The sequence below is a fragment of the Pundamilia nyererei genome, unplaced genomic scaffold (assembly GCF_000239375.1).
Source record: "Pundamilia nyererei isolate P.nyererei 1_Seehausen unplaced genomic scaffold, PunNye1.0 scaffold00012, whole genome shotgun sequence".
NCBI lineage: Eukaryota > Metazoa > Chordata > Actinopteri > Cichliformes > Cichlidae > Pundamilia > Pundamilia nyererei.
The window spans coordinates 1,305,330-1,323,154 of NW_005187413.1; the positions used below are offsets into that span (position 1 = coordinate 1,305,330).

The 17,825-nt window shown below is 38.5% G+C and overlaps 2 protein-coding genes across 2 annotated transcripts in view; one reads left to right on the top strand and one right to left on the bottom strand.

The window, feature by feature from the left end:
- Nucleotides 1–2,178, bottom strand: part of pck1 (phosphoenolpyruvate carboxykinase 1 (soluble)) — a 5,027-nt gene extending 2,849 nt beyond the window's left edge. The window contains exons 1-4 of the mRNA XM_005724386.1: nt 2,090–2,178; nt 1,333–1,615; nt 625–809; nt 51–254 (exon numbers count right to left, since the gene is read on the bottom strand). Of these exons, the coding sequence (XP_005724443.1) occupies nt 51–254; nt 625–809; nt 1,333–1,556 (613 nt within the window). The 5' untranslated portion in view covers nt 1,557–1,615; nt 2,090–2,178. The remainder of the gene's footprint in view (nt 1–50; nt 255–624; nt 810–1,332; nt 1,616–2,089) is intronic.
- Nucleotides 2,179–12,099: 9,921 nt separating this feature from the next.
- LOC102203022 (rano class II histocompatibility antigen, A beta chain-like) overlaps nt 12,100–17,825 on the top strand; it is a 5,976-nt gene continuing 250 nt past the window's right edge. Inside the window, exons 1-3 of the mRNA XM_005724387.2 lie at nt 12,100–12,196; nt 15,049–15,339; nt 16,074–16,352. Coding sequence (XP_005724444.1) covers nt 12,145–12,196; nt 15,049–15,339; nt 16,074–16,352 — 622 coding nt within the window. The 5' untranslated portion in view covers nt 12,100–12,144. The remainder of the gene's footprint in view (nt 12,197–15,048; nt 15,340–16,073; nt 16,353–17,825) is intronic.

Genomic DNA, 17,825 nt, shown 5'->3' on the forward strand with positions numbered 1-17,825 from the left:
CCCCCCCCCGTATAGCTGCAAGAGAATGAGTCGATCAGTTTTTGACATACTTTTGAGTGGCAGAGGACAGCCGACAGAGTGCAGACAGCGGACAAATTCTCCAGTCCCCAGGGCGGTCAGAACAGCTTTCCCCATACGAGTCATCACCCTCATACTGGCCACCACGTAGGGAGAGTCTGTCAGCTGTACTCCAATCTTAGAGAGAGGGGAACCTACTGGACCCATGCTGAAGGGAATCACGTACATGGTCCTACCTGAGGATAGATACAGACAGGGATGTTCTTATTATTATGTTATTTCAATATTATTTTAAGGTTTTTGGTATTTGAGACATTCAGACAGTCAGGAAAAGAAGAAAATTTGCCTCCAGCTCATTTAAACACTTTAAAGGCAGTGTAACTTGTAAAAATAATCTCTGATAGTGTTTCTTCTTTCTAAAAAGTACCTGCTGCACTGTGGATATACTTGTCTAGATTCTCAATGGGGTCCCGGAAAGGGGAAAAAATGTATTCATTTAGTCAGTGTACTATTGATGAGTGAAAACTTTTGATTTCTCAAGTTTTTCTAGTCCTATATTTGAGTTAAGAACTGATAGCATTTATGAAACACGTTCGTCTCTGGTACCTCTCATGCAGCCGGGGAACCGCTGAGCCATGGCTTTGTCGAACTCTTCTGGGGGCATCCAGCGGCCCAGCTGGCTGATTCCACCTCCTAGTGGAGTGGGCACTGTGTCCTTCTGTTCCTGGGTAACAATAACTGTCTTACTCTCCACACGAGCCACATCCCTCGGGTCAGTTCTGGCCAACCAGCTGCAGGAAGAGGAAGAAGAAAAGGAAGTGCACAAATATTGAAAACTTTAGGACTTTTGTTTTAAATTTTAATTTGTTGTACTTTATTTTAAAGTAGGCAACGATTTTAAAATCTCCTAAAGCAGCCACAAATCAATATAATAATAATCAATATGTCTTCTTGATATCAGCTGGTAAAAATGAATGGTGTGATTGAGCTACCTAGACATACTGGTTTGTCAAGAAGTAGAAATTTTCCAGGCATGTTTTATATTTAAACAGCTGCTGATGACAGAATGATGTGTGTTGTAATTATCAACAGCAACAACCCTGGGCATCTCCCAGCTGCACCAAAGCACCACTGTCCCAGCTACAAAAACAACCCAAGCTATATTCAAGAAATTTAAAGCTATCGTTAGCAATAATTTCTCCTGTTTTTCAATTTGAAACCCTCACTCACATAAAAAAATAACTAACTAAATAACTAAATAAGTCTCTTAAAAAAAGAAAGCCTTCCATAAACCACTGAGTGTAACAAACATACCAGTTCTCATATTTGGTGAGCTTCTTGATCATCCCCTGTTCCTCCAGCTGGGTCAGGATGGCAAGGTTCTCCTCGTCTGAGCCATCACAGATGTGAATGGACTCTGGCTGGCACAGGGTCATATTGGTCTCCAAAAACTCCCTTACAGCTGGACTGAGGGCACTGAGATCACCCTGCAGGATCCTGGGACCACTCTGGTTCTGGGACGGGATCTGAGGAGGCATGGTGAAGGTTCTGGAGAGAGCGTGAGCTGATAGACTGAGGGGAAAAGGTGACAGGAAGTCTGGAAAGAAAGATTTAAGTGGGGGTGTGAAAAGGAAAGGGGAAAAAGGAAGATGGTAGAAGAATGTTGGAATTGAATAATATGGGTGAATAATATGGTGACAAGGAAGAGGAAAAATATAAAAGGAGGATAAAGTTTCGGAAATAAAGACAAAAATGAGGACAGACCAAGAAGAATGAAAAAAAAAAGAATGAAGCAGAAAAATGGTCAAGGTGGAGTAAAATTTGGGATAAAAGAGAGACATGGGGGAATTTTTTTTTTTAAAAAGTCAGTTTTGTGCATACAGTACATATTCTCAAAAAAAAAAGTGCTCTGCTGCTGCAACATCAAGAAATCAAACTCTGGGTGATGCAACAGCATCCTTGTGCAGATACCTCTCATTCTGCAGTGATCCTCACATTACTTTGCCTCATATTATTTTACCCTCCTCACTTTAAACATGAGCCCCACTGAAAAGAAAGAGCAGTAGGTTACCTTCAGTAGTTTGCCTGGAGTGCAGAGCCTTTAGCTTGGTCTCATCTGCTGAGGTGTCCCTGTTGCCTGTTTGCAGGAGAGTTGAGGACTGTTTCTCCTTCTTGGTCAGTTGTATCTCCTATGGAGAGCTTTGTCCTTTTTATACCCTGGGACGTCTCGCAAGACAAGGGAGGGAGTGGGGAGGGGTGTGGGTGAGGGAGGGGTGGGGGGTTAGAATGGGGGAGGGAGAGGGTGAGGAGGTGTGTCAGGGAGGAGGGGTGGTGGGGTTGGCCCTTGCGTTAGTTGGGTGAACCTGTTGTTCCCTGCAGATGTGAAAAACACAGTGTGCAACAGGCTGCTGGTGAATCATTACTCAGCAGCAGCACGTAATGTCGTCTTTGAATAACCGGTTCCCTCTGCCGCTGATCGCTGATAGCTGGCTCAGATATGAAAGAGAGGCAGGTAGCTATGCTTTCACTGCGGTGGCTGTCTCTCCCTCTGTCTCTCTTTCTGAGTAACACATGTTTTTGGAGGGAAAACTCAAGGGGAGACCGCCTGGACAAATGCTTTTTTTGATAACAGTTAGTCTCTTACCATCCAATCAAAAAGAAGGCTGAGACAATAGCACAAGATTTCAATCTTAAAATTCTGAAATAAACAGTAATATATGCTCACATAGTTTTCAGCATTTTGTAGTGTAAAATAAACTTTTGCCCTGAAGCAGCAAAGCAAATCCAATTGATATAGTCTCTGATTCAGGCTGCCGCTGCCAGTGTGGTAACCTCCTGTGACGATTGCAGCAGTTGAACTTTGGTCTACTTTACTCGATGATGTAAGTTCAGGGTTCAGTGTTGCCAGAACTACGTGTGACGGGGGCTCCTTGGCTGGCCTCCTTTTATTGGCTGTCAGGCGAAGGCTTGCCTTTGTGGGATCAATGGTGGGTCACTGGAACATGCGCCCGTGTGCGCAGTTCAGAGGAACTGCTGAATAAAGTCATCGACACTTAATGATAAGAGGTAAAAGCACATGTTGGAGATAAGCTCAAGGCATTTGTAAAAGTTGTAGCAACAGTTAAAGAAGTAATAAAGGCATATGTTTCAGCATAATTTTAATGACTGTCCAATTGCCACATGACAGAACGGCAGCTCTCCATGAGCTGGAGGGTTTTCTTCATTCTGCTGCTTAAGACACTGGTGTGCTGCATGTCTTTAGGAATAAACTGCGTTTTAATGCACCCTCTTTTTCAAGTTAAGTTTACTTTTGAGCTTTAGTAACAAAAAGAGGTTTAAAATCATATGATCAAAACCAGAGTTGCACAAATGAATGCAAATTAAACTAAATTATTCAAAGGTCAAAAGTCGTTATTTGTAAAGGAAGGGAACAAATCTGAAAAATAATGAAATATCTGAGAAGCAACTGTGACTGTGTAACATGTGGGATATGGGAGAAGCTTTGTTTTGTTAATAACAATAATATATTCTTTTAAAGTATTGAATATTCTAGTCCATTAGTAATTTTTCAGCTAAGGTTTTCTAATATTTCATTAAAGTGTGGTAAACAACGCAAAATGGACAGATCACAAATCAAAGAAAAATCACTGATATACTTTTACTTATTACTTATTACTTATACATGTGGCAGACATTTCAAATGATGAGTAGCTATAACAGCTTGTTTCAAACAGAGGATGAACTGAGGGGCTACAGTAAATCATACAAAACAGCATAAACATATAAATTTGGAAATGATAGGGCGCATTCAAATTAAGGGATGTGGGAAAGTATCAGCAAAGGTCCACTACAAGTACAGTTTCTGGAATTGATTTCTCCAAATCAAATTTCAGTGAGCCCTCATTCCCTATGGATGAGGGCATTATTGTCCTGGAAAAGACCACTCCCATCAGTATAGATGTGTTTGCAAATGTTATTACTCAGAACCACTTTGCATTGATTTGCACAGTTCCTTTTCTGTAAGGCAGGGGTGTCAAACATAAACTGAGATCTACTGTTAAAATTGCACTTCTTTATATTATTTAAAGACTTCTCATGTGGTTACACACTGACAGAAAGTAGAGTTTCACTCAGCTTGATTATTCTGAATCCAAAATGAATGATGTTAAAACGACCCAATGGCACATAGGACAACTTTGTACAACAGGTCTCATTATCCTCATTGCCAGCCAGGAGTGAGATTTGGAAAAAAATATTGCATTTTTACTTTAATTTAATATAATCTATGAATTATAACAAAATTTTAGCTTGAAGTAGAAAAACAACATCTCTGAAATGTCTGCATCTGTATTAGACTGACTAACAAAAAGCACCAGAAGGCTCTACAGTAACTGTGCTACAGTTCAAAAAGGTAACAGTTGGTAGGCAATGATATAGCTTGGTCACAGTACAGGGACAAGCTTAATAACAGTGACAATAAGACTGGCTTGGATTGTTTGCAGTGTACACAGGTTCAGCTTGTATAAGTGTGCAGTCTCATAGGAGTCTAATCCTGTGAATAATTAATAACAGCTTATGAGTCTAAAGCTTGTAAAACCACCTTTAGCACCAATGATTAGAAGTAATAATTTTCTTCATGACTTTAGCAGTCTCTCACACCACTGAATTCTGAAGTTAGTGGGCGTTCATTTATGCACGGCTCTTTTAAGGTCCAGACACAGCATTCTGTTGTAGATTTGCTGGTCTTCTTAGGATTGTTGTCCTAACTAAACATTAGCTGTTGGACAGATGGTCTCAGATTTGATTTTCTGCAATACTTCATGGTTGACTCAATGACCACAAGGGGCTATGATTCCTATGTAGTATGGCTACAGATCTTGCCCCAATCTTCACCTTTTCGCCACTCTACTGACAGATGCTGGTGGTGATACGCTAATATGCTATTATTTTTGCAGCTGTGCATTATGTCCAAACCTGTCCACTTTGATCCAAAAGATATTCTTCCAGAACCTTTGCAAACTGCAGATTGGTAATACATTTAAACAAGATGTATTTGTTTAATATTTGTTAATTTGTAATATTATGAACGTTAACATGACCTGTAAGGTTTGAGGTGTAGCTCTTGGGTTTTTTGCAGTTTGACCATTAAGCATTGCACCATCTGACCTTGATCAGTTAATCAAGCACATTTGATTAGCTCTACAGACCCTATAGAGTCCTGTGAAAAATTATTGCAACAATTTGTTAAACTAATAAAGTATAATTGTACTTGTACTGGTAGTAGCTCTAGTATTAACCCACTTTCCTCCTACAGAAGGAGTACCATCATCATTGATAGGAAAAGGCAAGTAGTAGTGGTTATAGCAATTGTAGCTAAACTTAGTTCTTGTTGTAGTACTGATAAGAGTGGAGTGCTACTTTTAGTGTAGATATTGTCTCTAAATATAACTGAATGCATGATAGTGTTGCAATTAAGGGGGGATATTTTCCTGAACATGGTTTGTGGAGCCAAGTGAACAAATGTCAGTACATCTGAGCAGTTATATAGAAACAGCAGTGAACAGGAGTAACCTCACACAGGGTCCGACTGAAGGTTGAAGACAACAAGATGTAATAAAAAGGAAACTCCTCGACAATGGCCCTTAAAGTTCATGTAACACCTGCAGCTCAAGTGTTTCATGAACAATATGTTCAGTTATTCAAGAACTGTCAGCTGTCAAACTCCCTTAAACAGGAAGAAACCTCCGGCAGAACCAGGCTAATACATAGTGAGTGAGAAAGGTGACTGGAAAGGAAAATCTCAATGCATCATGGGAATCCCCCGGCAGCCTACGTCTTTTGCAGCATAACTAAGGGAGGATTCAGGGTCACCTGGTCCAGCCCTAACTATATGCTTTAGCAAAAAGGAAAGTTTTAAGCCTAATCTTAAAAGTAGAGATAGTGTCTGTCTCCCGAATCCAAACTGGAAGCTGGTTCCACAGAAGAGGGGCCTGAAAACTGAAGGCTCTCCCTCCCATTCTACTTTTAAATACTCTGGGAACAACAAGTAGGCCTGCTTTGCCTGCATTGAGGAACAAATTGCAGTCATAAAAACTGCAATTTGTTTCTCACTGATTATGAAGCACTTCATTGAACACATTAGTCAAACAAGTCTAATTAACCAATAAATGTATATAAATACTCGAATTTTAGACAGATGAATTTTAAATACTGCAGAGTGGAATATCATAAATGGAAACTGCCACAGTGAGATGAGAAAAGCTTCAGGCAATGGCCATTTATGATTCGTGACTAGCTGCTTCCATCACATTGAGGTAAACTTTACCATTAACAGCTTGGCTCAAGATGATTAATCCCTTCCTTATGAAGGCAAAAAAACTCTGTATATGGCTGGTCTAGGTTTCCAGCATTTAATAGCTACGAGTGCTGCTGCACTGACATTTATAGACTGTCACAATTCACCACTGGTTTATACAGTGACAAACATGGTAGGTTTAAGTGAGTAATGTGAATAATGTCAGAACTGACAATACCTTTGGAGTGACATAGAGACAGAGAGAGAGAGAGAGAGAGATAAAGAGAGAGAGAAGCAGTCTGTTTATGAGCTTTCTGGGACAAGAACACTGATAGTGCTGCACCGATTGTATTCATCAATAACAGCGACTTGGTGAACAGCTGACACTGTTATTTTTCAGAGGTCTCTGTGTGTCTCTGACCAGTGCCTGTACAATGTTTTAAATAAATGAGAGACCTTTATTTTCCAACTCATTTCCTCACCTTGCAAAACAAATGCATGTTCAGCAGATCACCGTTTCACTTTACAGTACCTGGTTTCTGTTTTTGCTCAAGTTAAAAGTCAGCAACAAAACTTGGGTGGAAAGGATGAAAAGGCTGTGATTGTGGAAAATTTATTTCTTTACAATCAAAAACTCAGATGTTTTGTGCCACTATCAGCATGAGGTGGCTGGGTTGCTTACGAGTGCAAACATCACTGAACACAATGTCTTTGAGCTATTATGTCATCATCTATGCAACAAGAGTATACAGTGTATATATCATGGAAACATTCACTAACAGGGAAAATTGGCACAAACAGATATGCTATCTCCAGTTTTGCCTGTGGTGTGGTTGGCAGCGTGCTAACTGGTGAAGACAGTCAACACCTCATATCAGATATCCTGCTCACATTTGCCATGTGTTCCACCAAAATGAGAGACTGCAGGTTGTTTAGGTGCTTTTCTACTATTAGCAAAGATCTACACTAACAAAGCAAAAATAAATTAATAAATGTCCCAGTTTTTAACTCTAGCCCTGCAGTAGACTGGGTGTTCCCTGCCTTTCGATCTATGGAAACTGAGAGGCCTCCAACCCTGAATAACACAAGGGGTTAGAAAAACAGCTGGCTGGTTTAACTAATATATGTGTGTGTATATATATATATAGTTAATATATGTCACTGAGTGGTGAGAGAATGAAAGTGATTGAATAGTTTTATCTGTAAAGAAAGAAGGTCCAGATAAGGCAGGATGGATTTATGAGCTACAGACAGCTAATCAGTTGAAAAGACCAGTGACTTAAAGATCAAATCAAATACCTTCTGATGGCTGAGCACTGCAGCATTGCTGCAGGAATAGCAAATGAGCTAAAAAGAGAAAATGAACAAAAACTGCAAAGACCAAAGTGAAAAAGGTGAGTTTTCCTAATAAACATAGCTTACAAAAGGACACATTTACATAGTATTACTACTCATCCTGCAGTGCAGATATCAGAAGTATTTAGCTGAAATCAGGTACCAAGTAGAATGACCTAAATCAAGCATTTTGATTGCTGGGAATGATGTTTGTATATTTCTGGTGATCAACAAAATGTCTTTTCTGTCTTTTCACCAAAGAGACTACAAAAAAAATACATAATAAATCATTTGTAAAACGCAAGAAAGACCTTTGCAAGTTAAAATTTCTAAAAGGATCTGTTGGGTGGCATGTGTCAAAGGTGTGTCAGAGCGTCACCAGAGTGACAGCAGCCGATAGAAAACAGAATGAAATGTGTCATTCAGGCTCGGTCTGAACTGTTCAGTGCATGAGTCGAACTCTACAGCAAACAGCAGCTGCATCAGAGGGGGTTAAAGTACCAAGTGCACTGACGTAAAGGCACACACCCGATAGCACTGGGGGTCTTTGTTGAGAAAACACTATTTGTCAAAGGTGCAGTAATGAGTGACAACAGAGAAGATTTTGGAAAAGATATTCAAATTAAATGGTCATTTCCAGGTATAGAGAAAAGGCCTTCTGTAATGCCTCCTGTATGACTTTGTATTATTTTTGTATGAATTTGTAGTGAGGGTGTCAAGCATACTGGCCTCAGACCAGAGTCAAGCAGCTAAAGGGTTGATTTCAGCCCATTGGATGGCTTAGCAAAGTGGGACCCTGTCCTGGACCTCTGATTTACTTCTTTGGAATTATGAGATACTTATGTTCAAGTTCTTGAGTGCCTTTAAACTTCGTTATTTCTATTTCTTGGTCCTTGTTTGATTATGTTAGTTCCTCTTTTCCCTGTCCAGTCTGTGCCAGTCTCATCTTTGTCTTGCACAATGTATCCCTTCCTGTTCCCATAATGATCTGTGTTTTATCCGTCTGTCTCCCCCTCTTTCCCGTCTCTGTCTTAAGTTTGTATGTCTTAGTCACTTCCTATTTTATTTTGACAGTTCCTTGTCTTGTGTGAATCACGCTCAGTTTTCTTTCCCCTGTTTCGTCAGTTAGATTTTGTTCAGCTGAGTTCACAGGTGTGTTCACACTGCCCACAATTCCCTCCTGTGTATATATTATCTGCTTTCAGTTCTTTGTAGTCTCCACTCAGATGGTGTGTGAATGGCTGTCTATTAAACCTTAAGTCAGTTTTGATATTTTGATATTACATCACCATTTTGAAAATTAAATGTTGTCCTTACATACTTTAATATTTATTTTGATTTTAACTGCTATTAAGGTCATTTAATTATTGCATTTTATTTCAGCAGCAGCTTTATGCCATAAGCTGCTGCTGCTGCTTATTTTTGGTGTCTCCTTTCAGAATCAGGCTGTGTAATACTAACTGTGTTAGTGCAGATGGTTGCATGTGGCTGTCCGGGCAGAACACATTTAGGACTGAACACCCTGCTCTTTCTCTGTCTTCCTCCATTACTTCTCCACTTCTTCTTACTTTTTTAGACCACACAATACTGCGCATTCAAGCGGCCACTCACTTAGCTTAACCTTTAGCTGTTTTGTTACAAATTCTGTTAGCAAATATGATTTCCCACTGCATTTCTTTTGTTCTGGTATAAGGCTGGCAGAGTCTGTAATTGCAAAAAGGAGAAAAAAAAGACATTGCATTCTCAAAAGGTAAGACAGATGATTGTTGCAGTACTGTAAATTTAGCTGCAGTGATGAAAAAAAGGTGATTTGTTTCATTAGAAATCTCCCACTTTGTGATGTTAGCTGTCTTATAAGTTCATGACTTTGAATGATAAGTTCATTCAAAGTTACAATCAGAAAAATCACCATGATTTTTTTTATGTCGTTTAATTTTCGTCTTAGAAATTTCCAGTTAACCTAATCCCACTAACTGCGTGTCTTTGTACTACAGGAGGAAGCCTGGAGTACCCGGAGACAACCCACGCAGACACAGGGAGAACATGCAAACTCCCAAAGGTTAGTAAAAACAAATGATTTACTAACAGCATGTCTTTTTAATGAAGTATTTTAAGTAGATTTGGTGTCTGCAGTGAATATTTGGTCCACATAATGAATATTTGGTCCATATAATGACATATATTAGAACCATATAAGGACATTGCATCAGTAATGTGAAATCTAAATTTATTTATTTTTAATGTAAATTTGATAACCTGATGTGGATGAGTCAAAATAATTCGCTCCACCAATGACTCATTGGTCTAGAATTCAAAAGTGGAAAATATTAATGAACACAAACCAAAAGCGTGCATATGAGAGAGGACAGATGAAAAATAAGCATCAATAGATTATAAGGTTGCAACTATTTTAAGGACTCATATGAAACTGCATTAAATGCTGATCTGCTTTCTTAATTGTTCCATGTCTAATCTCTTGATGGTTTGTGGATAAGTTTCCCATAACTGCTCTTGTACTCTAGAGTTGGTGAACTTTGTATCATCAAAACAGAGCCCTACACTAGACAGGCAATCAGCATACCCACATTTAAGAAGTAAATGTGGGTATGCTCTAGTATATATAGAACTGAACTTAAAGCAGTATATACTTTAATATACTGCAAGTTTAGTATTCTTTATATACAAAAAGAGTGCAGTTTTAAACAGCTGAAGTAAGCCAAACGTTTGCACTGAGGAAGCATTATGCTCCTTGTTATTTTTAGAATTCACTAAAACATGTGAGATGTGAAAACTGAGATGAAGGGCTTCTTAGTCAAAGTCAGAATCCAAAAACTGAGCCCTGGTGCATAAAGCGCAAAAGAGAGAGCTAAAACCATGAGATAAATAAAAAGTTGGTCTTACTTTTTGAAAGGTCAGCAGTGACATCTGGTGGCCTTAAATAGGAGTTGCACATTTTAAGAGAATCACTGGTTTTAATCAATGGATAAAAGGAGGCTTGCATAACTTACAAAAAGAGTCATTTCTTCAGAACAGTAGGCCTAAATAAAGTCACTACCTCATATCACAGATTTACTCATTGTTTTCCAATAGATCAATATCTCTGTTTTCAGTGAGTATGAATTTCATTTGTAGACCTATAGACCTGTTATTGTATCCAAAAACTGCAGAAAAATCATTTGCAGCATTTGTTTCTGCTCTGCTCAAGCAGCGATCTAATACAGAGACTAACCAGACATGTACCTCAGAGCAGGCAGATATTGAGGGAACTTTTATTTGACTTTTTATGGGGATGAATCTTCTATTGTGGATGAAAACAGAAGCCATTTATATGGATACACCGTAATAACATGGGAATGGCTGGTGATATTAAAGTCCTGTTTGTGGCACACAAACTCCTCAAGATGTCTGGTGACCATGGTGGCCATTTAGAAGTCGGCCATCTTGGATACAACTTTTGTTTTTTCAATAGGAAGAGGGCCATGTGACACATCAAACTTATTGGTAATGTCACAAGAAAAACAATGGTGTGCTTGGTTTCTCCCGTACTCCATATTATCCATTGTTGATCTACACGTCTCTTGCTCTCACCAATGTCACGACACACACAAGTGCCATAAGACACTCTCACAAACAAAATCACGGTTTTGTAATGCAGTAATGCAGCATGCTTATGGGAAAGTAACATTAATCTAATTACTTTTTTTGCAACAGTAATCTCTTACTTTACACGTTACTTGAAAAAGGTAATCGGATCACAGTAACACATTACTTTTAACTCGTTACTGCCCATCTTTGCAGGTAAGCATCCTTAATTTTTCTACAGAATGTAGTTTTCTTTAGATTTTACCTTTTCCAGAAATCCATATATGTCATACATCACCAGAAATACATTCTAGAAACTACCAGAGACGGGAAACTGGAGCACCAACAGCAGTTAAACATGAGTTGAATTTAGGGTAATTATCAATACAGGAATGACAACAATCTACTGGAAAGCCAGTCCTTAAATCCACAGTGCTAGTGAGAAGATGAGCGACAGGCGTGGCAGCTAACCCGAGGATGTTGCAGGAGCCAAGAGGAGGCGAGACACACTTCTGCCCACTTCCCACTTCTCAGAGAGAAAAAGAGGAACAGTCTTTCTTTCAGCTTGACAGCTGTTGCTTTCACATTCTTGTTAGTGTTAATTACAGCTGCTGTGAGAAGTCAAACTGTTTTTCATGATCTGGATTTTTTTTTTCACTTGTTCATTATGAGTTTATGATCATGAGTGAGTGACTGTTTGAGGTCAACAAAGAATCCCTGTGAGTGTCTAAACGCAACGTTACAGTTTATAGCAGGTATAAATAGAAAACAAGTAATAGTAATAGATAATGAAACAGCACCAGGTTCAGAGTGAACTGAAAGTGTAAGTGTATCTGAAAGGAAAGAGTCGTTCTCAAACGCCACAGCGGTTGGTTTAAAAACCAGCAACAGGGGTGCCTCATTCTGGTTTCAGCATGACCCGCTTCAAGTACTTGCTTCTGTGTTTCTTCTCTTTATTTATGGTTGGTGAGTATTTTTGCTATTTACATGAAGCACATTTTCAAAGGTTACTATATACTACGGGGTATAGTATATAGTACAAGGTTATGACTGTACTGCACTTTATATGCTAACCTTAATATGACCACAAGGTCCAGTGTTTACACAGTGCTGGTGTACATGCTGTACTTTGTGCCATACGTCTTTTACATTAACATAGTGGATTTATTTGAATGGAAGCAGACAATAAATTTCAGTTGTGTGGCTCTGTGATCACAAACGTTGTTATCACGATTCGTAACAACAGCACAAGACAGCATTTCTGCTCAGGTCAAGTTCCCCATTTAGATGTTTGAATTTGGGGAAATGAAACAATCTAAAGCTAAATCAAATTGACTCTAGTCTAAGTAAATACATCAACTTTTATACACTGGCCACAAGATTTTTACATGAAGTCTCATTGGTGTGCAGTGTTTTCTTCAGTAATGTTGTCAAAACGCAGTTTGAAAAACTTTAGTTTTAGGTTTAGCACGTATAATGTTTCAGATTGATTTAGCTAATGCTACATTCACATCAGTAACCTCACATGTTCTGTCTATTTTCCTCTACGCAACATTAACCAATTATGTCCTTCTCTTTCCACCTCTTTCCACCCAGTCTGCGTCCATTCTTGTCCATAGTCTCGTTACCTCCCGCCTTGACTATTGTAATTCTCTCTTGCATGGTCTCCCCCAAAAATCCCTCCATAAGCTTTAACTGGTTCAAAACTGCTGTCAGAATCCCTTTCTACCAGCACATCACCCAAATCCTTCAGGAACTTCATTGGCTCCCTGTAAAATTCCCAATAGTGTACAAGCTTCTTCTGCTCTCCTTCAAGGCCCTTCATAACTTTGCTCCTTCTTACCTTTCTGACCTCTTAAGCACTACTTCTTCTAGTTCACATTTCTGTATAGCTGCATATCTCATATTTCTGTATAGTTTTTCATATTTATATCCTGTTCATAGCCTGTACATAGCTTGTACTCACTACAGCCTGTACATACTTATAGTTATAGCATATTCATAACATACTTCATACCGTGTGCATTATAACATACCTTAATAGACCCATTTCTGTAATATACTCACATATCTATATTATTGCTAATATATATTTGTAATATATCTATATCATGGCTAAAGCACTTCTGGATGGATACAAACTGCATTTCGTTGCCTTGTACCTGTGACATGTGCAGTGACAATAAAGTTGAATTCTATTCTATTCTATTCTTCTGCCCACTCACTTCGATCTTCTTCTTCTATCTAGCTGGCTTTGCCTTCTTTATGTATTTCAGGGCTATGCGAAGCAGAGCTTTCAGCTGCTCTGCCTGTGGAACTTTCTACCCCCAGATTAAAGAAACATTGGTTCTCTCCCCCATTTTAAATCTCAACTCAAAACCTGAATCAAGATTTAAAATGTGGGAGAGAACCCAAAAATCTGTTCATATCTGCACATTCACCGTGAACTTATTGTTTATTTGATCTTGTGTTTAATTTTATTTATTTTCTTATTGTTCTTCATTTTTTCATTGTTCTATGTGTTTTATTCTATTGTTAAGTGTCCTTAGGTGTCTTGAAAGGTGCTTTTGAATAAAATTTATTATTATTATTACTATTATTACTATTAAAAAGAAGCTTCGCAGTTCACACATTTTGCAAAGCCACACAGAAGGCCAAATCTGACACTTTGTGTTGTCTGTAGCAAAGTCAGGGCTGATTGACTGGCTTTCCTGTTCTTATCTACAGGAATTCATAAAATGAAGAAACAGATACCGTCACATTGGACATTATGTTTACACAAAAGGAGTTTCAATGTGAACATTTTCAAAATGATCAAGTGACTCCGCCTGCAAATTCAAAACTCATTCATTAACAGAGAGCTATGGCGTTATTTTTGTGCCACTATTCTGAGCGCAAGTAAAAAAAAAAATTTGCAGGTGCAAGTGTTGCATTTTGAGGAGAAATTTAATTTGAGCGAAGAAAAGCTAAATTTGAGTGAACAAAAATCATTGCTGGGTGCAAAAAATGTATTTCAGTGTTTGCTATTATCCACACACACACACAATAGCAGCTCCTCTCGCTCAGTTTTTGCATTTGCGCTTGCTTGCAATGTGTTGCTCGCGCTCTCAACATTTCTGCCCATGCGCGTTCAACTCTTTCTGTACACTGTTATATTTGTGCCACAAAACCAGCCAATCACAGACTTGGATGCAAAAAAAAAAATCTGATTGGCTGTTCTTGTCTCCAATCAGCTCGAAATGACGAAATGCAATATCCCAGAATACTTTTCGTCCAAAAGTCAAACGAGGCAGTGGCGGAGTTTGAAATATTTCTCTTTCTGGGTCACAAAATAAACTGAATTCATTCCGCACGCAGCAATGAATTTTGTTCACTCAGCTTTTCTTTGCTCAAAATAAATTTCTCCTCAAAATGCAACACTTGCACCTGCATTTTTTTTTACGTGCGCTCAGAATAGTGGCACAAAAATAACGCCATAGAGAGCGAGCTTTAGTTCCTTTCATACTGGCAAAAAAAATCTAAATTTGATTGATGAAAATACTACATTGAACAGAGTGTGACCTGGATTTACTTGTCCAACCCAGTGGGACAATACCTGAGCAAATGAGTGAAAAGCAACTTTTGAATCTGCTTTTCAAGAGCACAGCTGCACAAGCTCCCTGCTGAAAGGAGGCCTTATCTTTTCTACATGTGAGGAAGCACTCTTTTGGCTGGAAGCTTTGCTGAGGGTTGAACTACTCTGAGCTTGAAAGTGCAATTAAGGCACAGAAAGACAAATCGGTGTCAATTTTTGAGTAACCTTTTCTTTTCCTTTTTAGATTGCTCCATTAATGAAGATGGCTACTTCATGTTTGCTGATTTTTGGTGTGCTGTGCACTCCAGAGACCCGAAGACAGTGGAGTATCTGATCGACTGGTATTTTAACAAAGAGTTTACGATGCAGTACAACAGCACAGTCGGCAACTGGACGGGCCTCACTCCAGCTGGATTAATCACAGCATCTCGGTTTAATGAAGACAGCGCTGACATTCTGCAGAGAAAAGTGGAGAAACAGCTGATATGTGTCGATAATGTTGATGTAGTATTCAACATAACTGTGGAAAACATGGGTGAATATTCAAATACTAGATGTATGCGTTGCTATCAGTAGAGAGAATATTATATATATAAAATACAAACATTTTCTTCCAAATACAAAAAAAAAATCATGCAATGTGTTACAGTGTTTAATGACAGGAATTATAATGATAAAGCACTAAACCAAAACACTTGGACAATCTTAAACATTCCTTTTTTGAAATGACCTTTTCTTTAGTATAGGAAGTAAACATATTACTCCTTCCTGTATTTAAAAGGGCAAAATTACCAAACAAATGATCCCAAATTACAGTGCAAGGATCCATTTATGTAGTTTATCATCTTAAAGCAGCAGAACAAATATGGGTGTAATAACCCTCCTATTTTACAATCATTATTGTAACAGTAATACAGCAATTATACTCTAACATTTCAATTGAAAAGCAAAACCCCAAACCGTGAACAGGACTATAAATGATAGCACGAGCCTAAAACTAAACACTTCCATTAGTACTTTATGATTTGCTTGGCCGTGATTCTCCCTTAATACCTTTATTTCAAGTACCTGATAAAAATGTTCAATTTTTCTTTTTTTGCATTTAAAAAAAGAATTGAGTGCATTTTCCAAGACTATTGTTTTAGATTTAATTGTTTCATGACAATTTTGAATTATATCAAACCAGGCATCACATTGCAACATTGTAAGAATCATTGGTTTACAGAAGGATGAATTTCATCATTAAAGCTGTTGACCTTCTGATTTCAGCTGCACCCAGCATGACTCTCCAGGAGGGAGACCACACTTCCAGCCATAACACAATACTCGTGTGCAGCATTTATGACTTCTACCCCGAACACATCCTTGTGACTTGGTACCTGAATGGTCAGGAAGTGACTGAGGGTGTGACCATAAGTGAAGTGATGACAAATGGAGACTGTACCTATCAGGTTCACTCTTATCTGGAGTGCACACCTATCCCCAAGGACAGAGTCACCTGTACGGTAGAGCATGTTAGCCTAAAGGAGCCCAAGAGTTCTTACTGGGGTGAGGACAGACAAGATCATTTTAGTCATGTGCTGTTTGCATTTTTCTATAAATTCACAGAGTCCTTTTTTATTTAAGCACTGCATTATTAACAGTTATGAATATCTCTGTTGGTGTTTTGTTGCAGACTCTTGCTTGAGACCATCTGAAAGGAGTTATCTAGCTGGAGGAGTTTGTGCTTTGATCTTTGGAGCATTAACTTTGTCTTTGGGACTGATCTATTACAGGAGAAAAACCTCTGATCCAAACTTGTCTGGTTCTCTATAAACTAATCATCTTAAACTATAAACTATCATCTTTTAATAAATCATCTCTAATAGTTGTTACAAAACAAAATTAAATAACTCAACATAGAAGAAAACTTTGATAAGTATATTGTATATTTAAAAAGTAGCCTTGATCGATGAATCTTTAAAATTTTTACTTTATGTTTATGTAACATTACATTCAGTGACAGTTAATGTGACATAGTTAAATTCAGTTTTAATCACCATAAAGCTGCATGTCACTTGTTTTCAAGTGACACCATTACGGTCACTGTGAGCTTGCAGTGTGAAAGTCACCTTGAAAAATTATGTCCAAATAGTTAAAGCTGTTAGGTAATTGTTCAGTAATGACTTTCTGACTTTGTGTAGTTAAATACACAGTTTAATTATTATTCTTTGCTGTATGAGCTTCTTGTTAAAAAGCTTCAGTGTATTTAATTGGTTCATATAAACCTTTGATTTGTTAGAATTTACCCCCATTAACCTATATTACACAATTACTTTAAAAGTTGTATCACACAGTTATGTTTTATCCTTTATTGCACACAGATATGTGTTGCAGAATAGTTTGGGATTTAAACTGTGTGACAGCCAGTGGGCTGGCCTTGTGTTTTGGTTTTTCTGTTGCCTGTTTCTTGCAGGTAGGTGGAGCTGACCCAATTATAGACGCAGCACACCTGAGAAGGCCAGTCCCAGCATATAAAGACATCTTGACTGAACCATGGGTGGCTGTCTCTCTTGGCCTGACACCCATCATGTTTATTTGAGGCTTCAGTTATGGCTGTTATATCATTTCAATTGTGTTTAAGTTTCTTCACCTTATTTTCATTAAATATATCTTACAGCCTTTAAAAGCCTGTGTGTGGTCTCCCACTTGCTTGGCACTTCCTTTGAGCTGGGTTGTGACAACTGTTACATTCAGACACTAACAAATATGACAGGGAGAAGCCTCTTCTCTGAGGAGTTTGAGGGGGAGTGTCTGCCTGGACTGGTGGTGGCACCAGACGGTACAAAACTTTAAGGCCAGACCAAAGCATGTCTATAAATTCAGGTGTTTTGGAGTTCTCTCTCTTTCCCCCCTCTTTCACCCTTCTCTGAGTCTACAGGCCAGACACCAACCTAGAATGGTGATGTGAGAAGTGCCATCTCCTTTTAGGGAGACAGGAGGGTGCAGGAGATGAAACGTGACCTAAAGTTTTCCTCCAAC